General features: G+C 36.2%; 1 protein-coding gene across 1 annotated transcript in view; it reads right to left on the bottom strand.

Moving 5' to 3' along the window:
* Nucleotides 1-4618: 4618 nt before the first annotated feature.
* The window catches only part of LOC135134991 (glycogen-binding subunit 76A), a 142662-nt gene continuing 127772 nt past the window's right edge, over nucleotides 4619-19508 (bottom strand). Inside the window, exons 3-4 of the mRNA XM_064063922.1 lie at nucleotides 4824-4873; nucleotides 4619-4772 (exon numbers count right to left, since the gene is read on the bottom strand). Coding sequence (XP_063919992.1) covers nucleotide 4873 — 1 coding nt within the window. The 3' untranslated portion in view covers nucleotides 4619-4772; nucleotides 4824-4872. The remainder of the gene's footprint in view (nucleotides 4773-4823; nucleotides 4874-19508) is intronic.

A 19508-nucleotide genomic window follows, 5' to 3' on the forward strand; every position in this document is an offset into this window, starting at 1 on the left:
TTTCCAACTTCTGGAGTGCCACAGGGGTCGGTGCTGGGGCCACTTCTATTTTCCGTGTTTATCAATGATATAAGCCACATCCTGAATGTTGATTATTTACTATATGCGGACGATTTAAAAATATTCACAAAAGTGAAGTCATCGGCAGATTATGTGAAGTTACATGGCAACCTAAATCAAGTCTTAAATTGGTCCAAAGTTAATGAATTGCCACTCAATAAAATAAAATGCTACGTTATGTCCTTCTCTAAAATGAAAAATTCTATCTATTTTGATTACAGCATATTAGGTGAGTTAGTCTCTAGACCGAACATTGTTCATGACTTAGGAGTTAAGTTTGACAGTAAATTGTCTTTTAGTGCTCACTTCGATTATGTAGTCTCTGCGTGTTTTAGGTCCCTTGGCTACATACTCAGAAATTCAAAGGATTTTGTGAATACAAAGACGTTAATTTCACTTTTTATTGCACTGGTTAGAACCAAAATGGAATACGCAAATGTGGTCTGGTTCCCTTACTATAATATACATATAAACAATTGAAAAGGTGCAGCGTAGGTTCCTTAAATATCTGTATTTTAGAGAGGAGAGAACGTATCCTCCGGTTGGATTTCCACAAATTATACTTTCGGAGAGATATTCTATGACAGCATTAGAAAACCGTAACAAATTATTTTTGGCAGTCACTATTTATAAGATTGTCATGACATATTGAGAAGAATATGTTTTAATGGAAGTCCTAGATTACTTATATCTAGAAAACCGGAGTTATTTGCGTTACCAACACCCAGAACGAATGTTCTGAAGTTTTCACCCGTGTACAGATTGTGTTACATAGGTAACTGGCTTAACCGTCAGGTAGACATTTTTAATACAAATATGTGTACCATTAAGAAATTAAAGTTTGAATCGGTTTGAATTAAACACAAATATATTCCATAAATGGGGTTCGCCCTGTCGAATATTTAATAATATTAATAATAATATTATTAATAATATTATTATTCTTCAAATCTCAAATTTGAAGAACTATTTCTTGAAACGGGCGGAAAGAAATGAAATGTTTCGCACCATCACAAGAGCAGATTTGAACCACACACCCTTAAATCTGTCGAACACCGAAGAAATCCACACCCCCCCATACAATATATAAAATAATAAGTGGGCTAAAACAAAAACAACTACATGGAAAATTCTACAAAGACTTAGAAGAAACTCATGTCAATAAGAAGATGTCATTGATTTGGTTAAAAAAATCAAGTTTGTATGCCGAAACAGAAGGATTTGTGTTTGCTATTCAAGACCAAGTAATCAATACCAAGAATTACAAAAAATACATCATCAAAGATCCGAACATAAGAAACGACTGCTGTCGCCTCTGCAAAGCAAAACCTGAAACGATCCAGCACATAATCTCTTCCTGCAGCAACCTAGCACAAACTGACTACAAAGCTAGACACGACAACGTCGCCAAAATCATCCACAAAGAATTAGCAACACTTATGAACTTAATCGAAGATACGACACCCTATTACACTTACATTCCATCTCCGTTCCTTGAAAATAACAAATACAAATTATACTGGGATCGCACAATACTTACAGACTTAAACATTACAGCTAACAGACCAGACATCATACTTATCAAAAAAAACACGAACGAAGCCATTCTCATTGACATTGCTATTCCTAACACAAACAGCATTATTCAAACATACCACACCAAGATTTCAAAATATCTACAATTATCGATAGAAATGAAATCCATGTTGAATCTTAAAAAAATTTCAATTCTACCCTTAGTTATCTCTAATGTAGGTGTAGTCCCAACTAGCTTAGTTGAGAATTTAAAGTCTTTGCATTTGAATGATTCAATAATTGTCAAAATTCAAAAAGCTGTTTTGTTAGGAACATGTCATATTGTTCGTAAGTTTCTTGAACAATCTGATCATGTCAGTCAGATTAGATTAGCACCAGTAGGTCAGAGTAGTGTAGGTCACTTTCCAAGTGATGCGCGGATAAATGGTCGGTAGTTACGCTAGACTTTTGGGGATGGGGTGAGATTAGAGAATAATAGCAAACTAATTTGTATGTTGTAATTCTAGAATCTCGAAAGTTGTTCTGTTAATCTAATCAATGCATATCATTACTTGGTCTTAGTACCCGTAATGATAGAAGTCTTGCCTGAATGCCGGTCATTTCCGGGTCAGTGGTGGGTCTTATTAATAATAATAATAATAATATTAATTTTGATCTGCCATTCTATTTACCTATATTCACTTTGTTGGTTTCGACAAAACCGTTATTCGAAGATTTAATTTGAAATTTTCAATATTTTAAAATTTTCAAGACAAAATTTACAGATTTGATTGACTGTGAAAATAATTCAGTGTCGTTTTATGAAGTACATTACAATTCCGAGAAGACGACAAGCTGACATAGGTCCACGAAGTCAATCAAATGTGTGACGAACTACCACAGGTGGGAACCGCAATGATTTATTTCATGGGTAATTCCGATATGGAAGTTGATCAGCGTTATAATCATAATCAAACATTGAAGCGAGACATTGGGTGGTATGAATAAAACGGAGTAGATACTCATATTCGAAGTACGAAGTACCTACTTCATTATTACTCTTATATACCTGATCAACTACTCCATGTACTGAGTACCTACGTGGAAACATTGTATCTCCCCGGACACAAATTGAACATCTACGCGTTTTGTGAGCATTTAATCTAAAAATTAGCATCGGCGTGGCAAATGACTGAGCTGTCTGTAAAGTAGCTTAGAAAACGAGTAGGATCGTTGTAAGAGTGAATTTTGACTAAACATGGCGACTTTCATGTTTCAGTTTGAAAAACACATTAGAAGCGGGAATATCGAAAACTTTTCAAGTAAGTAACTTTTATTGATGGATAAATTGTGCAGTGCGTTTTTTCTAACACTGGCCATAGAAATTCCCATCTCAAGGTGTCTACCCCATCCTAACTTATATTTTGATGGCTCGATTGTTGCTTTGATGCTTGAACACTGTCACTGTTTTCCTTTTTTGTTGTATTATTTAATTGTGGATGTCCGGGGTCGGCAAGTCGTATAGTCGCCGGTCGACGCGGAACCCAGTAAAAATAATTTTTTCTGTGGGTCTCAATTAATGATAAGATAAGGCAGAACAAGTAGAATTAAGGATTAATGGTATTTGGAATCAAACTGACATTGTCAATTTCCTACAAAAAAATTATTTTAACAAGTCAAGGTCGAAACATTCGAGATGTTTTTGTACAACCTGGCACGTAAAATATCAGTGGTTAACGAGTAGCGCCCATCCATTACCAAAATATATAACACAAAGGTGTAGACTCAAAATATTTGGCCGAACCGAAATTTTGACCCACCAGCCGCCACTGCTGTATGTATTTAATCAATCTCCTAATCATGGTAAATCGTCAATGAAAATATATTGATTTATTGTATCTGAATTATCATTTATTGTTACTCTATGCTTGTGATTTATCATTGCATTCGTATTTAGGTGGCTCAAAAAAATTAATGAATGGATCAATTTATTTTATTGATCAAATCAAAAACGGCTCACTCATTTTCCCGAAAAAAAAAAAACACAATACCATTATTATTAGTATTACACTGCACCAATTTACGTTAGAATACGTGTTCTTGCACGATGTCGATGAGGTCATCACAAAATTTTATAAAGTAAAAATTTAAAACATACGCGTAACACATTTCTTTACATTTTCTTTAACATTACGTATTGATATATGTTTATTGCAACTTATAGGGGTTCCTTTAAGGAAAATAAAATTCATAAATCAAATTTTATAGGTTTCCAAAAATACTGCATATGTTTCGTTGTACTTCAGGAGCGAGGGAAGTTCTGTCGAAAGGACTTTTGACCAATTTTTACTACAAGTTCACACTTCACCATACCACACCAAAATTTTAAAATATCTACAATTATCGATAGAAATAAAGGTAATGCTCAATTGCTCAATCTTGAAATAATTTCAATTCTACCTTTAGTTATGTCCAATGTAGGTGTATTACCAAATAGTTCAGTTGAGAATTTGAAATCTTTAGGCTTACATGACTCAATAATTGTCAGAATAAAAAAAGCTATTTATAGTTATATATAGTTAGGAACATGTCATCTTATCCGTAAGTTTCTGGACCAATCTAATCATGCCAGTCACAATAGGTCAGTACCAATAGGCCAGAGCAGTGTAGATCAAAATAGTGTAGGTCATTTCTGAAATGATGTGAGGATAAATGATCATTAATTACGTTAGGCTCTTGGACATTGAGTGAGATTAGGTAGAGAATAATAACAGAAAAATTTATATGCTGTAATTCTAGGACTTCTAGTTATTTTATTAATCTAATCAATGCATATCACTACTTCGTCTTAGTACCCGTAATAATAGAAGTCTTGCCTGGATACCGGACATTTCCGGGTACGGCTGGGTATGAAAAATATCAATCCTCCTCTTTGTGGGCGATCATATTTCATGATCAATTTTCGCGGATTTTCTAATTTTTGCGCACATGTCTCAGTTTTGTGGAATATTTGGGTTGTAACAGTATAAAAAAACTGCAAGTGTAGACGTACAATATTTATTGCAGTATAATTTATTATAAGTATCTCTCTGATTTAAAATTGAACTGATTATGTTGCATCATTCATTTCAGTGTCAAAAAGACTATGCTTGTTTAAGACACTTGTTTTAGTGGCAAAAATTTTCACTCAAATTTCTCTAAAAACATAAGTCTTAATTTTCGTTAAAATTGACAGCATTTTTACTTACAGTCTTTCTCCTCTAGGGCTAAAGTTATCAAAACTCTTCCAATAAAGTGTCTGCAACAAAAATATAATTTAGTAGTAATATCACTAACAACAACAATCATGTTAACATAAGGAATAATGAGCAAAACGGGATATTTTTTTTAAACTTGGATATCGATTAATTTTGATTGAGCAATATGAGAGTATGAGCGTTTCTTTTTTCAGCTAAACTAGTGAATGATGACATAGATAATACGACTGGCGCACAAAAACTGTAAAATCACAGCATCACGGGTCTTTTGTTTTATTTCCTTTTAAAGAAGACGAGGTCCTGACACTCCTGACCTATGCCAAGTAAATTAAAAAGAAAAAGACATTTGATATTTATGACTTCAATACAAATCTATTTTTGAGGATAATCCCATACATAATCATACCTTTGACTGACGTCATTAAAAAATCTTTGAGGAAAGAACTATTTCCGGAACAACTAAAAATAGGTAAGACAGTCCCGATCTAGAAAAAATGGAAATTGGAGGACGCGTCAAGCTATAGATCTATTTCTATTCTCCCAGTTTTTTCCAAAATATTCGAAGGCCTTTTGAAAGAAAAAATAATAAAATATTTTCAAAGCAAAGAACTCTGGAATGCTCACCAACATGGATACATGGAAATAACAACTCTGGTAGAGGTAATAAATTACATAACAGAGGTGATAGATGGAAAAGAATGTACAGGATTTGAAAAAAATTACGATTCAAATATGGTCATTTTCTAAGTGCGAATTCAAATGTTTAGGCTCCTTAATTGTACGAAAGCATATGTTTGGGCTCTCATGATTTCGAAGCTATTTATCAACACTCTTTTTCGTGCAAATTTTTTTCAATGAATTAGCGTTTAATTTTTTGGCTTTTTTACTATAATTAGATAGCAAAGGGCCTTTTGTATAAGCTTAAATCAACTTTAACGTTCAAATTTCAGAAGGAAGTCTGTTTCGTGCAACAGAACTATTCTCAAATAGTCTTTGATAATTGATTCACGATTTTTCTCGTGATACCTGTCTACAGAGTCAATGTTTAATTGTTTTGAAATAGTATAATATTCAACGAGCGGGTAATGATGGTAATTATTCACGAAAATGAGGGTTTGATCTCACGAGCCGAAGGCGAGTGGAGCAACCCTTTTGGGTACAGGTGAACTCGGCACCAAGCCTAATCCATCATAAAATAAACACGCCAATTCGGCACCAGCAATTTCAGATAATTTTAAAAACTACCCTTTGATGATAGGCCAACTCGACACCAAGCACCCGCTTCAGGTAGTTCATGAATGAACCGGAAGTTGAATTGCATCAACTTAAAAACGGCACCTTAACAGACTACGAATTCGTCAAACTCGTATCGCATAGACATAAAATTTGTAATTATTAATAATAAAATTAATTGTATATAAAATAAATCATTGTATCTAAGTATTTTGCATTTAATAAAAAGTAATTCTTCTAGTTTTCAATTATTACACAGGCCTGCAACAAAAAACGTGTCTTAACTTTGACAGGCTAGATTTATGGACATTGATAATGGAAAAAAATTGCAAAAAATTCCAGCACGTTTAGATCCCTCTCCCCCCTCCACAAAAAAAGAATAAGTTCAATAAAATTAAAACAGAAACCTTACCTTGCCTTGGCGTGTAGAGAAATGACTCATTTGATAGAGTTTAGTACGTTAAGTACAGGAAAAATACTAACACAGTTCTATCACGTCTAAAAAAAAAGAGATATTGTTTAAATAACATAAAATAGTATATTATATTATTAGGTTCTATGTATCTTTTTTTGACGAGCAATGATTTCATTTGCGAGGCGGAGCGAAGCGTAGCCGAGCGAAAGCAATCATTGCGAGGCAAAAAAAGACACTTTAGAACCGAATAATATATACTATTTTTTCTCCAACCGCAATCACGAAACTATTTCGTTTTTGCTTTTGAACAATTAAAATTAACCAAAAACTCGTTGGAAAATAAAGTAGCCTATTTCCATGTAGTTATGGAAAATTTTCAAACATTATCCGCCATATTGCAAATTTGCGAATTAAGTTGCAAGTTAAAGTGAAAATGGATTGTAATAAAGTACCAGAGGATATATTAGAGTGTGCCAAAGAAGTTTCGTTAAATCTTCTTCCCCAGAAATTCCGAGAAATTTATGAAAGTGCATATCAACGTTTCGTGGAATGGTGTAAAGAAAAAGCAGTTCAAATATATTCTGAAGATGTCCTTATGGTGTATTTCGCAAACTTAGCAAAGAAAGTGAAACCGTCTACGTTATGGTCACAGTATTCAATGTTGCGATCAACATTGGATATTAAAAACGGAGTGAATATTAGTAAATATTCCGAGTTACGTGCGTTTCTTAAGAGGCAAAACGAGGGATATACTCCAAAAAAGGCAGCTGTCTTTAAAAAGGAGCAAGTTGATCGTTTCTTACATACGGCACCAGATAATTTGTATTTGATGATGAAGGTTTGAAATCTTAAACAAAAACAGACTTTTTTGTAAATATTCGTATTTTTTACAGGTTGTCTTAATATTGGGAATTACAGGCGCATGCCGTTCTGACGAATTAGTCAATGTAAAAATGGATAACATCAAAGATGTGAAATCAGCCTTGATTATAGCGATTCCTAACACTAAAACGAAGAGGCCACGTTCTTTTACAGTGTTGGCGGAAGATTATTTAAGTCTGTTTCGAAAATATGTTAGTTTACGTCCTGCAGGTTTGGAGGAAAGTCTATTGTTTCTTAGATATGTTAATGGGAAGTGTCATAGAATGGTAGTTGGTATTCATACAATTAGTGCCGTACCACAAGAAATTGCAAAATTTTTGAAGCTAAATAACTGGAAAGACTATACGGGACACACATTGCGTCGGACATCTGCAACCCTTCTTGTTGACGCCGGAGCTGACCTCACCTGCCTTAAACGCCACGGAGGGTGGAGGTCAAGTGCCGTGGCTGAAGGGTATATTGAAGAATCCTGTTTAAGCAAAGAAATCATTGCAAAAAAAATACTTCAACCTGATATACCAAGAGCAGCTTCATCGCGTGAACTCAAAACTTTAGGATTAAGTTTTAATCATGTTTCTGAGCAAAATACTACTTTTGAAAATAATTATTTCATCAGCTAGTGAGGACATGTTGCGTTGCTCTGAAAACTCTTCTACGGAAGATGGTATTGGTAGTTCCAGCAGTGCTTTATTTAATTTTAGTAATTGTGAAAGTTGTACGTTTAATATTACTGTTAATAAATAATAAACAATTAAGATTTGATGAAAGTACTAACCAAAGTCTAAATTTAAATTTTGATACCTGAATACTTTTTATCTTAGGAGTAAAAGTAACACTTTAGCTCCTAAGATAAAAAATGACTTGTTTGTTGCTAGGATGCCATCTTTTATTATCTAAGGGGGAGATTCTGGAAACTCCGATAATTTGCAAATCCCTATCGAAACTGCAAATACAATGCAACAACAATACATGTAATAATAAATAAATAAATGTTGCTATGGTTTTGAATTTGCAGATCCTTGCAAGGCCTTATCGAGTTTCGAGAATCTCCCCCTCAGTAAAGAAAACGTTAACCTTAGAGATCCCTGACAGTCAAAAAACGTCATGCTTTTATGACGGTTGGAGAAAAATATGTTTTTTAACAGGAAATATTTGTACAATTCATTAAATTAAAACAACTGTGCCAAAATATTTTATATTACTTAAAATCATATATAGGTAAATGATTTAACCTATATATACATATTGCAGTGTTTTTTTTTTCAAAAAACTTTACAGAAACGAAACTAAACAATGGTATCACATTATAGGTTTTCAACAAAACAATGTTTATTAACAAGAATCCTTGAGTCATCGCCTAAATTTTTAAACGCTAATCTCGAGAAAAAGCTATTTAAAACATTCTGTCACCTATAAATTTAAAAAAAAAACAAAAAATTAAGGAAACAAAGTAAAAAATAAAATCGGTCTTGTTAACAGAAAAATCACCTCATCCAATAAATTTTTGTATTCAGATTATGAAAAAAATCTATTAAAGTATTTTTATAATAGTCTTACAGGTACTACTTAAAAATTTCAGTTTTAATCTTGTTTTACAAATAAACCTTACGTAAAAGCGACAAACAGATATCACAGACGTAATGAACGCTAAAAAAACTACCAGAGACAGCCATCAGAACAAAAACAAATTTTCAAAAGTTAAATTTGCAGACTTGTGTTATTTATTTCCACATAACGATTTGACTAGAAGGAAGGTATCTCGGAGAGTGGGCAGATTAACCCTTGTTACCATACCTGGTGCTCAGGGCCGGCTCAACACGGTAAGCGAAAGATGCACCGCATCGGGACGCCCATGACAAGGGGCGCCGGGCGGCGGGCACCTCCTATGCTTTTATATTAACTCTATAAAAATAAACATTGAATCACTACATACAAAATATTATAGCAGGAACAGACCAAGGCGCCCATCGAAAATTTTTCGAAAAAGCTACAGATTAATATTCCACTATGGGGAGTGGTTCACAAAAACAGATCATAAGAAGTCACTTTCTGACTGTAATAATTGAAAAATAGTGCACCTTTGGGTTGGGTGATTGGACCTTTAGATCAATACTGACAAAAAATACCAGATTTATGATTGCATTATCTAGGTAACAATTTGACGAAACAGCGGTATGACTAAAACGAGATGTTTTTCCTAACATTTGTCACGTTTGTTTTTACCATAAAACTCCATTTCGGCACATACTTAAAAATTTTATTTTTCAAGTCTAGTCGGTTGGTTGTACTGATTGTTCAACAGTTTTGTTACATTTTTCACTGTTCCTGTTTGTAACCAAATTTGGTTCTGTTGTATCATTTTGTGGCTCTTTGTCATCATTAATTTTAAATTTAAATTTCGAATAACATTGAGGTAAGTCTAAATTAAAAATAACTTTGAAATCGTTTCAATTTTACAATATTAAAAATTCAAAACTTTTTGTAATATAAATATTTTTATACTTATACTATGTAGAAAAGTTGTTGCCTGCAGCTCCGCTTGCGTGGAATTCACAAATCATTTTTCATCCCGTTCACTCCCCCCTCCTTAGTGAACCCGTCTAACTTAAGAATTTTTGTCCCCGGTAGGGGCGGAATTTCAAAAAATCCTTTCTTAATGGATGCTTATAACACAAAATGAACCTACTGTCCAAATTTCATGTTTGTAGCTTAAGTAGTTTAGGCTTTGCGTTGATAAATCAGTTAGTCTGTCAGTCAGGACAAACACTTTTATATACAGTATGTCCCCGGATTGAGTTCACAAGAGGAAAAAAAAAACTGTATTTTCTATTTTACAAAAAAATGACATAAGAATAACATTTTTAGCTTAATTCAAAACGAATAAATCTGCAATTAAAATTTTAATATTATCAGGCTGTGTCCTTAAAATCGTCGTCAGACGGAGGGGCGGCGGGGCTTAATTGCAAGATCCATATTTTCTTACAAGAATTTACCATTTTAAACGTGCTTTAAATTTCTAAGAATGAAAAAAATCATCACAATTGAGACGGGGTGGGTGGGCGGGGTTTATATTTTGCTTTTTTTTAATACATACATAGTATTCTTTGAACAACGCGATACGGAACAATATGTTTTTAATTTTTTGTATAGAAATAAATATTTTGCAGTTAAGCTTCGCAGCATTTTTAGCGTTGTAGTAGGTTTGTGCCAGTCCAAAGTTTTTCTCATTTTGTCAAATTTTCAAACGCCCGTCATGAAATTTGCGAAATCACAAAAAGGTGGAAGAATATTGTTTTATGGTGGTTACCGCTACCGCAAAGACAAAGAGAACATCCATTCCGTTTCTTGGAGGTGTTCTCAAAAGGGATGCAAAGGGAGACTACCATCAGCAAATTCAAGTGAACCGACTCCAACAACGGCTCATAGTCACGGCTCAGATCCGGCGAAGAGAGAAGTCGGAAGGGTGAAGCAATCTATGATGGAATTGGCAGAAACTTCCAAAACCAAGGCAGATAATTCAAACCTCCATTGGAGGTACTTCCGAGGAAGTCGCAGTCCTCTTACCGACATACGACTCGAGAAGCTCTGGTAATTTTACCTGCCGAGAGGAAGTCGTAATTGAAGAACACCACAGGATTTCGGAAAGAGGTGAAAATTTTCTGTTCTTAGACACAGACTTGGAAGATAACCAAAAAATTCTTGTTTTTGGCACCAGAACGAATTTGGACACATTAAGGGAGTTTCGCCACTGGGCGATCGACGGTACATTCAAGACCTCGCCTCCATTATTTCAATAATTATTTACCGTGCACGTAATAATAGACGAAAAAGCGATTCCTGTGATATTCGGTCTATTGCCCAACAAGCAAGAACAAACTTACATGAAATTCTTTGAAAGCATATTGGAAGTGGAACCAAACTTGGGCCCAGAAACAGTTTTGGTGGACTTCGAAATAACATCTTTGAATACTGTCAGAATGTGTTTCGGGTTACGGGCAAGCAAGAACCGTTGGCGGTTTTTTCATCTAAGCCAAAGTTTATGGCGAAAAATTCAGCAAACCCATCTAACGGAACAACAGCGAAGTCAGAATAGGATGTAAGATGTTGCTTGCTCTCGCATTTGTACCTGAAAGGGACGTGTAGTTTGCGTTGGAGATTATCGATAAAAATTTTCCTCATGAACTGCTATCTTTAGTAGAATATTGGGAGAAAACTTATATCGGAAAACGAATGCATAATTTGAGGCCTAGGTACGATATCAACATCTGGAATATGTTTGATCGAATGTTAACGGACCTACCAAGGACGAACAACTAGTTAGAAGCTTGACACGACTCTTTCAAACACTCTTTGGATTGCAAACACCCTCAAATCTATAAGCTTATTAGACAGGGAACAAAGTGCTACAGAAATGCATATGGCGAGGTACAGATCGGGAATAAGAGATCGAGAATCGGCCAACTGTAAATATGTTCAGCTGAGAAAGCTGTTGAAAGTATTGGTTTCGGAGTACTCATTTGCAAATGTTGAAAACTATTTGAAATCTGTGGCGTTAAACTTATCGCTTTAATCGTTCACTGTTTGTTTAATTTTTGAATAGTCTGTTTCTAGTTCTGAATTAAAGTTAAGTTGATTTTGTGTGGTTTATTCATAACCGATCTATTATGAGGCTATAGTATTACCGTTTTAAGACGTCTTATTGGGCTAGTAAAGGTAATTTTTAACATTTACGTCAATATTCATATTAATATTCACATTAGGACATCATTCTCGCTTGTCTACCCTTTTCTGATGTGTTCTAACTATATGCCTAATAGTAATAAGACAATACACAATACAATTAATAGGTAACTATTAATTGTCGCAGATTATTTTGCGTGCTAATTTCTCCTAGCGCCCTTTAGACTCTAAATGATATTGTCCTACGCCATTTTTTACAGCGCTTTTTTGTCTCGGCGCTGTTTTGTCGCAGTTTTTTAATCGCGCGCTATTTGTCCAACGCTGTTTTTTGGCAGAGCCGCACTTGACAGTACAGTCGATCATAAAAAGTCCCTATATTAATACGGAAACATCCTCGACTTGGCAACCATGTATGGCTTATGACGTCACGCCCAAAAGTGCGCGTGATTTAAATATTAATTTTTAATAATTTATTGCTACACTATGAATAATCCCATGCACTTTTTACAACAATACCCTTGTTTTATGATTTCTGCTGAATGATTTTCTGGGTTTACTCAAAACATGCAAGATGCCTATTCCCGGAGTGGAAGTCAAGGAAGTACAGGTGTCATTTTCTAACTGGATATCAGTACTACGATGGACCGATTTGAAGATTTTACTCGCGGTGTCCATCTTGTTTCTCATTGACTCGTCTATATATTCTTCAGCAACAGCAGTGGATTTCCACCCGCCATGTCGCTTGAGGTGCGGTTATGTCACCTTCTGCGTCGATAAGGAGGGTGGCTGATGATCTACGTAAACTGTGTCCTGGGTACAACCATTGTTTAACTCTGGATTCGGTAACTTTAAAAATACAGCTATTTGCTTCCCGATTGAACTAAATTTATTGATGCCAATCTTCTGTACGGTACACTTTACATTCTGATAATTTAGAAAAAATGAATTTCCACACTTAGGATTAGCTGACGGACGAAGGGTAACATATTTTTTTATTATATGATAAAAAATACCGGTAATAGTAAATTTTCTGACAACTTTTGTTTTTGTATTCGGGATCGAAACTAAGAATGTCGTCGATGCGAGATCTTGAATATCGTGTACATACATCAATTGCATACAATTCCCCAGCACGGCAAGCACCCATTAAGGCCATAATTAATGCAACCTTCAAAAAATTTTATTAACTAGCAGTAATTAAAATGGTGGCTGGTTTACCTTAGTTGCAAGATAAATTTCATCTGGGGCTTTAGCAATAAATTGATTTATGTCATCTGCAGAAAAGGTTCTGGCTTTTTTTGCATAATAATTATCACTTTTTCGTTTAAGAAGGGCTCGAAGCTTTGGATAGCTTTCTATGCTGACATTGTAGTTTATATTTAATGTACTTTTCAACATGGCATAGCGTGACCACAGGGAAGACGGTTTGTATTTATCTGCCAGTTTTCCGAAATAAGCTAGTAAAACATTTTCCGAAAAAGACTTTATTGCCTTTTCTTCAGTTCATAAACTGTTTATAGACAAACTCATATTTCGATTTTGATTTTAATGGCATAAAATTTTTTGTGCAGGGTTCTACGGCCTGTAACACCTCTGGCGGTGTCAATACCTCCACCATTTCGTCATCGTTCTCCATTTTAGGATATATAATAGGATAAAATTCTATCTTGCTTTTTGATACAAACAGTTATTGTTTTGTTTATTGTCATAATTATGTCATTTGAGATGCGACTGCGATTTAGGTGACAAAGTGAATAATGAAAAAGCTCTCACATGATTGGTGGCATTACATGTGAATAATAATGGTAAGTTGCTCTGATTGGCTGGATGACCATGAATAATGCAAGCTGTGGATAACGAGTATTATTATTTAAGAGGAAATGCATCGGTATTGAGCATATTATTTGATAGTCGTAGAAAAAAATCATATTTGTGGCAACGGCATTGTTTAGGCTTCTAAAATAAAGGAAAATGATATTTGAACTGTCATAGCCCTGTTAAAAATGCCCAATCAAATCCAATATAACCCAATCTAAGTTAGATTGGACCAGATTGTGTTTGATTGGGTTAATTGGGATTCAATTTGAACTTATATTGGATTTGATTGGGCAAACACAATTAAGGGCTTTGATTGGATTTGATTGGATTTGATTGTGAAAATTGGAAATAATTGTGTATTACCAATAAAAACATCTAAAAAGCAAAATGTGATGTAATAAATACAATTTAGGTTTGGAGTGTGCTAGAACGTGCAAATGGAACATTTTATTTTATTTTATCACTAACATTGATGTCCCTAATATAAATAATTTTGTTGCTTTCGTTTAGATTCCCAAAATGGCTTTGAGTTAACATTTACAATAAAATGCCGTAAAAGATAATTATTTATTATGGAAATAAAACGCTTATTGAAACGATTATAACGAAAAATACAATTATTTGAAAAAAGCACCCCCTTCACGAATAGAATAAGTTGTTAACATTTTATTACCCGAGAACAAGGCTCGAAAGAATTCTGAATCGATCACAAGAATATACATCTATATGCATATTCAAAAAAATTGCATAAATATGTTCTGCGTATTAGCAACCCCCATAGGGGGGTCGACGGGGAACGTAACCACCCACTTCGATGAGAAGTCGTAAAGAAACACATTACGCAACCATTTTGCATCCTACGGCAACGATACGGACCGTAGGTGCCTCAATTTCACGTTTAAACGACGGTCACAGTGTCGCCCAATCTGGCCCAATCAAATCCAATCCCAAATTGGGGGCGCCCAATCAAACCCAATCTGCGAATAATTCGCACGCCAATCGCACAAAGAAGGTAAAAAATGACCACCACAATGGTCACGTGGTACGCAAGCAAACATATTATCACTATTATAGCGAAAAATAATTTGTTTTTAATAAACAACCCTTTTACGCGGGTTTGAGTGTTAATATTATCCGACAGGAGTATATTTTTGGGAAAAAATTCTGTGTTCGACACGATAGGATTTATGACGATAAGCATACTCAAAAAAATTGCATAAATATGTTCTGCGTATTAGCAACCCCCATAGGGGGGTCGACGGGGAACGTAACCACCCACTTCGATGAGAAGTCGTAAAGAAACACATTACGCAACCATTTTGCATCCTACGGCAACGATACGGACCGTAGGTGCCTCAATTTCACGTTTAAACGACGGTCACAGTGTCGCCCAATCTGGCCCAATCAAATCCAATCCCAAATTGGGGGCGCCCAATCAAACCCAATCTGCGAATAATTCGCACGCCAATCGCACAAAGAAGGTAAAAAATGACCACCACAATGGTCACGTGGTACGCAAGCAAACATATTATCACTATTATAGCGAAAAATAATTTGTTTTTAATAAACAACCCTTTTACGCGGGTTTGAGTGTTAATATTATCCGACAGGAGTATATTTTCGGGAAAAAATTCTGTGTTCGACACGATAGGATTTATGACGATAAGCATACTCAAAAAAATTGCATAAATATGTTCTGCGTATTAGCAACCCCCATAGGGGGGTCGACGGGGAACGTAACCACCCACTTCGATGAGAAGTCGTAAAGAAACACATTACGCAACCATTTTGCATCCTACGGCAACGATACGGACCGTAGGTGCCTCAATTTCACGTTTAAACGACGGTCACAGTGTCGCCCAATCTGGCCCAATCAAATCCAATCCCAAATTGGGGGCGCCCAATCAAACCCAATCTGCGAATAATTCGCACGCCAATCGCACAAAGAAGGTAAAAAATGACCACCACAATGGTCACGTGGTACGCAAGCAAACATATTATCACTATTATAGCGAAAAATAATTTGTTTTTAATAAACAACCCTTTTACGCGGGTTTGAGTGTTAATATTATCCGACAGGAGTATATTTTTGGGAAAAAATTCTGTGTTCGACACGATAGGATTTATGACGATAAGCATACTCAAAAAAATTGCATAAATATGTTCTGCGTATTAGCAACCCCCATAGGGGGGTCGACGGGGAACGTAACCACCCACTTCGATGAGAAGTCGTAAAGAAACACATTACGCAACCATTTTGCATCCTACGGCAACGATACGGACCGTAGGTGCCTCAATTTCACGTTTAAACGACGGTCACAGTGTCGCCCAATCTGGCCCAATCAAATCCAATCCCAAATTGGGGGCGCCCAATCAAACCCAATCTGCGAATAATTCGCACGCCAATCGCACAAAGAAGGTAAAAAATGACCATCACAATGGTCACGTGGTACGCAAGCAAACATATTATCACCATTATAGCGAACAATAAACCTTTTTTAAAAAACAACCCTTTTACGCGGGTTTAAGTGTTAATACTGTCCGACCAGAGTATATTTTTGGGAAAAAATTCTGTGTTCGACACGATAGGATTTATGACGATAACTATACTCAAAAAAATGGCATAAATATTTTCTGCGTATTAGCAACCCTCATAAGGAGGTCGACGGAGAACGTAACCACCCACTTCGATGAGAAGTCGTAAAGAAACACATTACGCAACCATTTTGCATCCTACGGCAACGATACGGACCGTGGGTGCCTCAATATTACGTTTAAACGACGGTCACAGTGTCGCCCAATCTGGCCCAATCAAATCCAATCCCAAATTGGGGGCGCCCAATCAAATCCAATCTGCGAATAATTCGCACGCCAATCGCACAAAGAAGGTAAAAAATGACCACCACAATGGTCACGTGGTACGCAAGCAAACATATTATCACTATTATAGCGAACAATAAAACTTTTTTAAAAAATAACCCTTTTACGCGGGTTTAAGTGTTAATACTGTCCGACCGGAGTATATTTTTGGGAAAAAATTCTGTGTTCGACACGGTAAGATTTATGACGATAAGCATAATCAAAAAAATTGCATAAATATTTTCCTGCGTATTAGCAACCCCCATAAGGGAGTCGACGGAGAACGTAACCACCCACTTCGATGAGAAGTCGTAAAGAAACACATTACGCAACCATTTTGCATCGTACGGCAACGATAATGACCGTAGGTGCCTCAATATTACGTTTAAACGACGGTCACAGTGTCGCCCAATCTGGCCCAATCAAATCCAATCCCAAATTGGGGGCGCCCAATCAAATCCAATCTGCGAATAATTCGCACGCCAATCGCACAAAGAAGGTAAAAAATTACCACCACAATGGTCACGTGGTACGCAAGCAAACATATTATCACTATTATAGCGAAAAATAAAACTTTTTTAAAAAACAACCCTTTTACGCGGGTTTAAGTGTTAATACTGTCCGACCAGAGTATATTTTTGGGAAAAAATTCTGTGTTCGACACGATAACGTTTACAGCGATAAGCATACCAAAAAAAATGCATAAATATTGTCTGCGTATTAGCAACCCCCATAAGGGGGTCGACGGAGAACGTCACCACCCACTTCGATGAGAAGTCGTAAAGAAACACATTTCGCAACCATTTTGCATCCTACGGCAACGATACGGACCGTAGGTGCCTCAATATTACGTTTAAACGACGGTCACAGTGTCGCCCAATCTGGCCCAATCAAATCCAATCCCAAATTGGGGGCGCCCAATCAAATCCAATCTGCGAATAATTCGCACGCCAATCGCACAAAGAAGGTAAAAAATGACCACCACAATGGTCACGTGGTACGCAAGCAAACATATTATCACTATTATAGCGAACAATAAAACTTTTTTAAAAAACAACCCTTTTACGCGGGTTTAAGTGTTAATACTGTCCGACCGGAGTATATTTTTGGGAAAAAATTCTGTGTTCGACACGGTAAGATTTATGACGATAAGCATAATCAAAAAAATTGCATAAATATTTTCCTGCGTATTAGCAACCCCCATAAGGGAGTCGACGGAGAACGTAACCACCCACTTCGATGAGAAGTCGTAAAGAAACACATTACGCAACCATTTTGCATCGTACGGCAACGATAATGACCGTAGGTGCCTCAATATTACGTTTAAACGACGGTCACAGTGTCGCCCAATCTGGCCCAATCAAATCCAATCCCAAATTGGGGGCGCCCAATCAAATCCAATCTGCGAATAATTCGCACGCCAATCGCACAAAGAAGGTAAAAAATTACCACCACAATGGTCACGTGGTACGCAAGCAAACATATTATCACTATTATAGCGAAAAATAAAACTTTTTTAAAAAACAACCCTTTTACGCGGGTTTAAGTGTTAATACTGTCCGACCAGAGTATATTTTTGGGAAAAAATTCTGTGTTCGACACGATAACGTTTACAGCGATAAGCATACCAAAAAAAATGCATAAATATTGTCTGCGTATTAGCAACCCCCATAAGGGGGTCGACGGAGAACGTCACCACCCACTTCGATGAGAAGTCGTAAAGAAACACATTTCGCAAACATTTTGCATCCTACGGCAACGATACGGACCGTAGGTGCCTCAATATTACGTTTAAACGACGGTCACAGTGTCGCCCAATCTGGCCCAATCAAATCCAATCCCAAATTGGGGGCGCCCAATCAAATCCAATCTGCGAATAATTCGCACGCCAATCGCACAAAGAAGGTAAAAAATGACCACCACAATGGTCACGTGGTACGCAAGCAAACATATTATCACTATTATAGCGAACAATAAAACTTTTTTAAAAAACAACCCTTTTACGCGGGTTTAAGTGTTAATACTGTCCGACCGGAGTATATTTTTGGGAAAAAATTCTGTGTTCGACACGGTAAGATTTATGACGATAAGCATAATCAAAAAAATTGCATAAATATTTTCCTGCGTATTAGCAACCCCCATAAGGGAGTCGACGGAGAACGTAACCACCCACTTCGATGAGAAGTCGTAAAGAAACACATTACGCAACCATTTTGCATCGTACGGCAACGATAATGACCGTAGGTGCCTCAATATTACGTTTAAACGACGGTCACAGTGTCGCCCAATCTGGCCCAATCAAATCCAATCCCAAATTGGGGGCGCCCAATCAAATCCAATCTGCGAATAATTCGCACGCCAATCGCACAAAGAAGGTAAAAAATTACCACCACAATGGTCACGTGGTACGCAAGCAAACATATTATCACTATTATAGCGAAAAATAAAACTTTTTTAAAAAACAACCCTTTTACGCGGGTTTAAGTGTTAATACTGTCCGACCAGAGTATATTTTTGGGAAAAAATTCTGTGTTCGACACGATAACGTTTACAGCGATAAGCATACCAAAAAAAATGCATAAATATTGTCTGCGTATTAGCAACCCCCATAAGGGGGTCGACGGAGAACGTCACCACCCACTTCGATGAGAAGTCGTAAAGAAACACATTTCGCAACCATTTTGCATCCTACGGCAACGATACGGACCGTAGGTGCCTCAATATTACGTTTAAACGACGGTCACAGTGTCGCCCAATCTGGCCCAATCAAATCCAATCCCAAATTGGGG

This window comes from Zophobas morio, unplaced genomic scaffold (genome assembly GCF_036711695.1).
Source record: "Zophobas morio isolate AGI-343-1 ecotype UQ-CSIRO unplaced genomic scaffold, CSIRO_AGI_Zmor_V1 ptg000024l, whole genome shotgun sequence".
NCBI lineage: Eukaryota > Metazoa > Arthropoda > Insecta > Coleoptera > Tenebrionidae > Zophobas > Zophobas morio.